The 9,896-nt window shown below is 35.6% G+C and overlaps 1 protein-coding gene across 1 annotated transcript; it reads left to right on the forward strand.

The window, feature by feature from the left end:
* Window positions 1-533: 533 nt before the first annotated feature.
* LOC122020442 lies at window positions 534-7,214 on the forward strand. The gene is made up of 9 exons (XM_042578367.1): window positions 534-818; window positions 1,150-1,205; window positions 1,281-1,405; window positions 2,880-3,039; window positions 3,190-3,623; window positions 3,742-4,251; window positions 4,851-4,932; window positions 5,628-5,787; window positions 6,956-7,214. The coding sequence occupies exons 1-8, from the start codon at window positions 750-752 to the stop codon at window positions 5,770-5,772; spliced, it is 1,581 nt and encodes a 526-aa protein (XP_042434301.1). The 5' UTR covers window positions 534-749; the 3' UTR covers window positions 5,773-5,787; window positions 6,956-7,214.
* Window positions 7,215-9,896: the final 2,682 nt, after the last annotated feature.

The following is a 9,896-nucleotide window of genomic DNA, read 5'->3' on the forward strand; positions in this document are numbered from 1 at the left end:
TAAGAAAATCTCTCCATTAATGAATTGATGTGATGACTCAAATCTTGTGAGTTAACTTGTCCGTGACAGTGATTAAGCCTCGTAAGTGATTAATTAGATATCTATGGATTTTTTTTTTTGGGTGGGATGATAATTCTAAGATTATTTAGATGGGCTTACGAGAGCGTTTCCTAATTTAAAAAAATATGTGATATTTAGGATTAATAGGTTTGAAAAATTAAATATCTAAATTTCAAAAATAAAAATAAGTGGGACATGAGTATGATAACTTATATCATATCCTATTAATTCTTGACATATCTTTTTAGGGATTTTTTTTTTGTTTGAGTAGTACAAATATCCTTTTAAATTGATTAATACGTCCTTTAAATTGGCTTCTTAACATAAAATAATTTAAGGTTAGAAAAAAAAAATTTTCTTCTTTTTGCTTATGATTGTCTTCAAAGATATACTACTATTTTATGACTCAAAATAAAAAACTCAAAAAAAAAAAACGTATGAACTAGTAATATGCTAAAACTCTATCATCAATTCCTCAAAAAACAGAACCCTATTTGAGATCGTGCATCTCTCCCAAAACAAAGGCACCGTACAATTCCATTAAGCATTTCTCCCGTATCCATTTGGCGTAGAAAAGGCGGGAAACGGAGCCCTCGGCGCGGGAATTTCGTCTTGCTTCCTTCGTTTCCCTTTACTGACAGCGTCCTACATCCTAGGTCTCAGGTTAGGGCTTTTCTCGCCCGAACGCGATGACGGCTGCCGGAACCCTAGATCTCTTCCCACAGGTCCAGACACTCGTCCTCGACAAGCTTCAAGTGGTAATTCGATGAGCAAACTCCAGCACTTTCTTTTAACGTGGCGGTGTGTTGATTTAATGCACGCACGATACAATTGGGGAACTGCTTGTATTATGCACTTCACCCACCACAACATCTCTTTTAGCTTAATCGAAGAGGCCCGTTGCATCTCTCTGAATCGTTAATAAATGGATTTTTTTTTTCAGAGTCTTTTGTGTTAATTATTCTCTCTTTTCTGTCTCATCACCTCACTTAACTTGCATTTAACAAATATAATGGAAATACTGGTACTTTTGATGGATGAAAAATCTGACGACTTCGTTGTAACTTTCGTTTCATCATGGTTTCTCAGGTTTCCTACAAGTGGCTTAGTCGCAACTTTTCGGTGTCATCAAATGATGCAAAGAGGTATTTGATTTACTAATGTAATATTGGTAGGGACTTGTTATGATATAGTTAACTGACCGCGTTAGATTCATTTAGGTTGCTTCAAGAGTTTGTGGAAAAGCATTGTGATGAGCTGGAGGTGATATACACTGTGTCTGGATGGTCGAAGAATGACCCTCAAACCTATTGTGTAAAACTAGCTTCAAAGCATAAGCTGCAAGGTTACTTATTATATATGTTGTATGTTTTATTCGTCTTTATTGTATCTATATCGGTCACTTGCATGTCTGTTTTTGACAGTTTTTAATATGAAAACTTAATTCATAGCCTTGTTTCTTTTACATTATTTAATTTTTTTGGCTTCCTTTCAAATATGCAGCCACTTCATTCTTGCTATGAGAAATTTATCTTTTGAAAAAATTATTCCATTTGTCGAGATGTATAACATTTGTATGGGCTTATTTGTTTACCCTTTGAAAATCTTTTTCTAATAATATGTTTCAGAATATATAACAAATTATTAAATACTTAAAATATCTATATTTTCCATGAACTTGAAATTTGATTTATCTACTTACAAGTATACATTTCATGTTCGTGCAAATGATTAACAAATGAATATTGATTGTAGTAGAATATTTGCAAATTTCTTATGTATATGAAATGAAACTTAAAGGTCGAATAACAAATATCAATGATTTAATAGGGATATCCATTTAAATTTATCTCTTTGATAAAATCTGTATGTGGTATGCTACATTACTTTGTTCTTTACTTCAAGTAATTTATTAGTGTATTCTTATTAACAACTTATCATAACTCATCATGATTATCAGGTTATTTCATTGGTCATCTGAGACTAAACAATTAATGTTGCTTTAGCATTATTGAATTTTCAAATAGAAAGTCTAAATTGATAAGGCCGCAGAAAACAAATTTATTTATTTATATTCAGTTTTTCCAGTGGTACCATGAATTTTCAACTCATGTGCTTTTGTTGCTTTTGTTCTATTTCTGAAATTTTGATGTCCACTCTCCTGAGACTTAGTTGTATCCTAGACAGTTGGATACAATTGGCTAGGTTGCCTTATCTATGTCAAGACAAATCAGTGATATCTAGGTTAGCCTTTTTTGAGTCATTTCTTTTACCTATATTCTTCATGAATATCTAAGGTTCTCTAGGTGTGGCTATTCATCAATTTCATCAATTTAAGGCTGTTTGAAGAAAGTGATCATCGATAATAACAAATGGGAGCAATAAGAAAAGGAATGAATCTAAATCATTTAGGCATGATATTGCTTATTATGTTTCTTGTACAATTTTTGTTGGCAGCTAATTTTAACTTTGGACCTCTAAAAAATGTTCTCGCTTTCCTTAGAAGACAAATCTTTTTTACTCTCTGATGTCTAAGATAAATTCTTTTCACATCATAAATATCACATTTATAGTATCCAAAGAATAGAATTGTTGAAAAAGATATTGGTATTATCTTAATTTAAATGACATTTACTTAGGAAAACAATGAGCAAGCTCTCTTCAACAACTCGATAGCATTACTTTTAGTAAGAAGATAAATAATTTTTCTAAGCAGATGATGAAAAAATAAAACAATCATTACATTCATACTGTTTTTTCGGCTTTTATAGAGTCTTGATGTTGAGTCGTTCTAAGAGGAAGTTTTTCATTTATTGCAGACATCAAACATATATTTGAAGAAAATTACTCAGTTCAGGTTTACAGTGTCCAAGCATGCATTCCTAATGATCTTGCAGTTATCTGGAATGCTGAATTTGTGCAGTCAGAAGAACTCTTTAGTCATCCCTCAACTGAAGAGAACTGCTTGAGGGACAACAGGCAGGGCAATCTTTTTTGTCTGCCTTTGTAGATGTGTATTGTTATGCTTGCTTTGTGATTTCATGTATTTTCTATAGGCTTACTCATCTATATATGCATGTAATATTGCACTTTGTCATCCACATCCTTGGTGCAATTTATTCTTTGTAGGTTCAGTGCCATTTCAAACCAGGCTGTCAAACGCACCATTGACAGAAATTATGTTGCTGCTGCTGCACCACGACCCAAGAACGGTATGGCAGAGTCAAAAACTACCAGCTCTATGAAAGTCCAGTCTGTTCAGCCTCTCCAGCATGGTATGCCTGAGAAGTCCAGTATTAGAAATGTAATGCAGGCTGCTACAGTGTCAAGTGGTCAAAATGAGATAAATAGTCTACATGCATCCACCAAGGCTACTGAGCCTGCTATTGTTAAAGAGGCTATTCATGGTGGTAATTCTAGCAAAACTAAAGGTCAAAATGAGAAGGGTTCATCAGGGACTACTGGATCACTTGCGAGTCTGTGGACCAATGCTTCAACAAAATCAAAGACTGCTGCTGCTGCTGCTGCTACTGAAATCACCATTAATGCCCCAAATGCTGCTGGTACATGTTGAATTCTTTTTTTTTTTTTGTTAGTCTATTTATATTTAGATTTCCAATCTAGTTTATAATTGGTTGTTTATGTTTTCATCTCGTTTTTCCATTTCTTCAATGCAATTAGCTACTGCTGAAGCTCAAATTTGTGCACAAGAAGCCCTGGATGCCGCTAGCAGTGAAGATGAGGCTGCTACAACAATTTTCAGGCGAGACACAAATGGATCAAGTGGACGAAAGAGAAGGGTTGTTTTAGATACCTCAGATGATGATGATGAAGATGAAAATGTTGTTAGTCTTGCACCTCCAGATCTACCTAAAAGCAAGCATGTTGCAGATTCCTGTCCTACAAACGGGAGCTTTTTGGAGACAAGAAAATCAAACATTGAAGAGCTGAAAGGGGATGTATTGAAGGAGACACAAGACATCATGGAAAAGAAAGAACCTTTGCCATTATCAAATGGCGATAAAAGTGGAAGCATAACTGCTGGAGGGATCTCTTTAAAACCAAAGATCAATTGCCATAGTCAAGAAGAAGCTGACTGGAATAAGAAGGATGAGCTCCCTCAGTCCACTTCCAGTTTGCCCAAAAGAAGAAAAGTGCTTAAAACTCGAATTGATGATCGAGGGAGAGAAGGTATCCTACCATTTTTGCTTCTTTATTTTGGTCTGTTCGTAAAATGTTTGCTAGAAGGAAGATGGTAGAATAGTTTAGTTGTGCTAGTTGGTAAACATAGAATGCAAAATTAATGTTCCTTGGAAAGTCATAGGTGCTGGATCCTATTTTGGTTCTGGCAAATGCAAAAATGTGATTAAAGGTTCATTCATCCAGAAAGATACTAAGACAGACTGATAAGCCACATGCTTCAGAAAGACATTTGAATTTTATCATTAAACTGGATGATGATTACAAAGTTCTTCACTTAGGTAATATTAGCCATTAATTTTAGCAATGATTACAAGTAAAATGTGCTACAGACTGCAGTGCTGAGGAGATGCTGTTTTATTTTTCCTGTTCTGTTCCTTATTAATATTACAATTTGTTGTTAAATTGTGCATTACTTACCAATCACTTGTTTTGTAAAACAATTGTTTATACGGTTCAATCTTCGTTCATTCTATAAAATGTCATGAAGACATGATTATAATTTTTCATTAGTTTTCTGATTATTTCTTCTGCTGCATTTCTGCAACATGGTTGTTTTCTAATTCTTATGCTTGTTAACAATGATACAGTTACTGAGGTTGTTTGGGAGGGAGAAAGTCTAGATAATAAAAAATCAGACAAGGATATATCCACAGGTGATGCTGCAAACAGGTAGCTCAGACTTGACCCTTTATTTTTGGTTCCTACATCTGTTTTTTTTAGCTTCGCTCAGAAGGAAAGTGTTTCCTATCAAATTAGGATTGAAAAACCTTGATTATTTTATCATGCATGACTTATAAGAAAACTTTGATGTAAGCTTGTATTTGTCTCAAAGAGCATTTAAGTTGGTGATGCTGGTCTTCTTTATTGGCGTGACTAGTCTCATTGGTTTGGATTTGGATGATTGTTTTAGGATTTGTTAGATGTAACTGAATTGTTCATAATCTTTTTTTTGTTTATCTTGGTTATAACCTTTGTTACTTGGACTTGGCATATACACAAGCCACCCCCGTGTTGACACAAACTAAAGAGGTATGAGTATGAAAAAAGAGTTTGAGCAACCAATATCATATGCTTTATCTTTCAACATTTTTTTTTGTTGAAACTTCTCTAATATTATTTCTTTGAGGTTGGACACTAGGTAAGTGGTTATTCGGTAAGATTAATCCTCCCCCTTTTCCTCCCTCTTCTTGCACTGTTAGTGATGTTCTTCCTCATCTGTTCATTATAGGTGAGCATGGGAAGTAATAAGGCTTATTTAATTTTTGTTGAGCTGATTTAACTGTTTTTCTTAATATTCTACTTTTTGTATATTAGTTCCTCTGCATCTGGAGTTGGCTTAATAACATAATGATTTTTTTATGCAGACCACCTGTGGTTAACAAAGCACAGGCACCAGGAAAGGTTGCTCCAACTCATCCTGGGGGCAAAAATGCCAGCAAGAAATCTGGGAAAGGTGGTCCAAAAGATGCTAAGCAAGGAAATATTTTGTCGTTCTTCAAGAAGGTTTAGGTCCATCCTTTTTAGGTGAGTATTTCAGCAAACTCTGATGTCCTTTGTGGAGATGATTTGGTGGTTGCTCACATATCCTAGTATGGTGGCAACATTAGTGGATAGAAAACTCTGTGCCTACTGTAGTTCAAGCTAAAAGTTTCTATTTTTGTAGGCATAGCCATTCTTCTAAAAAAGATTTTTTTTTTTGGCAAAGACTCACTTCGCCTAAGGGCTAAGTGATCCTTTTTAAAAAAGTAATTCTCATTGTCTTAGTGTTACTATTAGTATGCTCTTCATCAGAGTGTGCACGATCCATATTTTCCTAATGTCAGATTAGCATAACTAGTAGTTGTGTTTATAGTTCTATTAATTATGTTCTTCACCAGATATACATAACCAGTAATTGTGTTTATATTTTAGCTGCTTAAGTTTTTTGACAGATTTTTACATTTGCAATATGATATTTATTGTTAGTTGATGACTTGACCTAGACGAGAGGGCAACCCGAAAATGATTTTTGCAAATCTCAAAGGGAATTTTGTATACAAAGGAGTCAGATATGAAATTTTCTCTGAAATAAAATACAAATGAGTGCTATGCACAAGTTTTTTTTTCCATCAATGAATATGCTATTGTATATAAAAAATGCAACTTAAACTAACTAATGACCTATACTATAATTTATTTAAATAGTATGCCAGTCTAAAATTCTTAATCACTTCCTCGGTAAGTTTGTTGAAACACTAGTAATCCACATGGAACATAACCATCTGTAAGGTACTTAATAGTTCTAACTCTGGTAAACATAACCATCTATAAACATGAATATTTTTGTGTTGACAATATTATTTTCAGTAAATAGTTGGTGTGCCCTAAGTCAATGGTAATATTTTCACATATTGAATTTTCGGTATCCAGCATTAACACGACGCTTTGATGCGAATGAAGTGGGAAAGTTCATTTATTTTTTCCAATGCAGCTTTTTATCCATGCTGCTGATAGGATATCATGTTAGGTGATTTCAATTGCATTTTTGCTTTTGAATTATATTATCAAAACACTAAGAAGAAAATGGAAGGATCCAAGAAAGTTTACACCCATGTCCTAGATTATCTTTACACTGTCGATTAATCACATGCTTATTTTGGTACTCGGAAGTGCTAGAAATGCAGATTGAAGATTGCAGTTACTTGTATTACAGGAATTGTTCCAACAAAAGCAGTATGAAAAGTTCATCTTCATCTTTGAGGGATCCGGGAAGGCAAGCTTCTTCATGTTACCAAAAACTTTGCCTGTCCTTTCACGCACTTAATTGTGTAGAGAGTTGGGTCCACAATTGCGGTTCACTTGTAAAATGATGGTATGATATGCAAATCTAGATTTTTGAATAGCTTATATCTAACACCTCTGATTCAGTTAAAGCACAATTTATGGTCTGAGTGATGATGCTTCTTTTGAAATGCCTTTGTTTGGTTAATAGTGTGCGTGATCCTGTTTCAAGAAACTGGAATTTATGCCCTGTTGTAGCACGCTTGGCCTGAAACACTGGCGATTGCTTAACATATCCACATCACTTGTTTGGCCTGTCTAAAGCAGGAAGTAGACATCAATTTTGGTGCTGAAAGACGGCTTGCTGTTCCATCAATAGCTGAGTCATGATAAGGTATTCAGAATTTCCTTTTGACGTAACATTTACAATGAAGGAAAGGTGGCACAAGCGTGAAAGAAGAGCAAATAAATTCCCACACGCTTGGCTTCAAATGTCAACATGAAAATCTTTTTATCTGCCCATCTTTGCTTGCCCCACTGACCCTCTAATTCCACAGCTCTCATCGGTTCATGTCATTAACAAGTGAGGTTTGGAAAGTTAGGGGAGTTTCGGATGGAAACGCCATGATGGTGGGTTCTCCTCGCCAATGCCAACAAGATCACAAAGTCAAATAGATTTATCTTAATCAACTGTAGAGTAATCATACTTTCTTGCTCCTGGCCATTTACGTTAGCAGTGGAAGATATTCGAGTTAAGACTAATACATTTCATAATTAGTGATGTATGATAGTGACTTTAGCCTATCTGTTACCTCCTCATCTACCTTTGCAAGGACATATAGCTTAGCAAAATGAATAGAATGCAAGTGAGCACAACACATGGTGCTCCAAGAAGAAGTGTGCTGAAATATGTAGCGCTGCAGTGGTTGATCATGCATGAACACAAACATAAGAGACAATTGTTAGGAGAAGTTTGGCTAAAATTGTGCTTTGGTGCATCAGATTAGCACTTTTTAACTTTTATGGGATGATTGTTTTATATTTTTAAGCACATGATGTCAAGCAGGTCTTCGGCCAACACCTCTTATTAAGTCGACGAGGCACATTTTTGCTTTGTGATGAGCATCAGAGCCGTTATTATCTCCAAATAGGGTAGAGGGTGGTGGAATAGCATTAGAACATGTATAATCTGGCTTCGAGAGGGAACTTCAGTTTAAGAAGAATGCTTGTCTAATCGAGTGCTCAAGTAAGAAACAAGAATGATAGATTTACTGTTGATCTAAGAATATTGAATGGATGGATCATCGTTTATGAGTATTTTTCAATTTATTCTACATAAACTGAATATCTAATATCAATTAAAAAAATACAATTTTTTTTTTAGTGGAATTGATTAATTTTTGGACTGGTGACTCTCGAAAGTTAGATAGCTAAATTATTATAAAAATTAGATTTAATATTTTAAAAGGATTTTAATAAATTTACATATTAATTTTATTTTGATAAAAACACGATGGCTCTTGTCGCTTCCACCCTGTACTTCACTGACATGACATGATAAAATGTCACAAGTGATACTCCATTTGTAATAGAAGTCGATAAAAATTATAAAGTGATTAACTTTTGCTTTACTTTAAAAAAAGATTATACTACATTTCAAATTCTTTAAAGCGTACGTAAATTTAAGAAAGAAACTGCGTAATTTGCCTGAACTAAATCTATGAATCAACTCTTTTGCCTCCAAAAATAACTTATATACATTTAAAATTTATTCATACTGTCGTTAGGAGAACGCTGGAATCATACCTGATGCCATGCTGATGCTAATATATATATATATATATATATATATATATATAGTAAAAAAAACAAGTGTTTTCTTTTGGCAATAGCAATAGAGGCTTCCTCTGTCTGTAACAGTAGTTCCATTCCATTTTCATAGACCATCAGCAAAGTAAATGGTGATCTTGCTCATCTCGAATGTCCCTCGTCGCCAGAGAGGTAAATTATGGTACCAAACGGATTTCTAACTATATCCCTTTTATCTAATGAATCAACTTTACCACCAGACTATACCCCTAAGAGCCATTCCATTTCCACCAGGATCGGTCTTGGGCATACACCACTCTCAACTCCCTCGCTCCTTGTATTTAAACCTCCTCCACACCACCGCCTACGTCCATCACAGGCACGGTCATGACATGGCTACCATCTTCCTTCGTCACTCCCCGGATCTCCGCCTTAAACTGGAGGCGTTCCTCTTCTTCCTCTTCCTCCTCCTATGCACCTCGGACGTGTCCTCCACCCGCCCGCGCCCTGCAGCCTCCCTCTCGCCCGAAGAAGCTGCTCCCCTGCAGGCTCAGCAGCTAATCATGGCCGAGGCGGCGGCCGACGCCTTCCATGTGTTCGTCAGGAATAACCGCATCCCGCCGTCGGGCCCCAGCAACAAAGGCCACAGCGCGCCGCGCCGCCATCTGCTGTACCTGTAAAGGCCAAGTCCCCGGAAGCAGGGCAGGCTAATCAAATCATCTAATAAAATAAAATAAAATAAAATAAACAAAAATGTGCCTTCCTGTTCCGTCGTCTCTGCTTGCTCTTATCTCGTTTACTTTGCAGAATTTTTGGGGCAGAGATTTGTCGTTCGATCGGTGTAAACATTGAGTTTTGAACAACTAATATAATGCATTCTTCAGCCGCCATTGCTTCGATCAGTTCGTCGATCGTGTTTTCTTTTTGCTCGTACAAGTACGCCGCGTCTCTCTCTGTTCGACGAAACCTTCAGGAAATGCTTAAAAACTGCCAACGAGAATTAAATCCCCATACACTAGAAACCGTTGTGTTGAGAAATGTTAAAACAAACAAAATTTAAAACT

The sequence above is a fragment of the Zingiber officinale genome, chromosome 9A (assembly GCF_018446385.1).
Source record: "Zingiber officinale cultivar Zhangliang chromosome 9A, Zo_v1.1, whole genome shotgun sequence".
Classification (NCBI taxonomy): domain Eukaryota; kingdom Viridiplantae; phylum Streptophyta; class Magnoliopsida; order Zingiberales; family Zingiberaceae; genus Zingiber; species Zingiber officinale.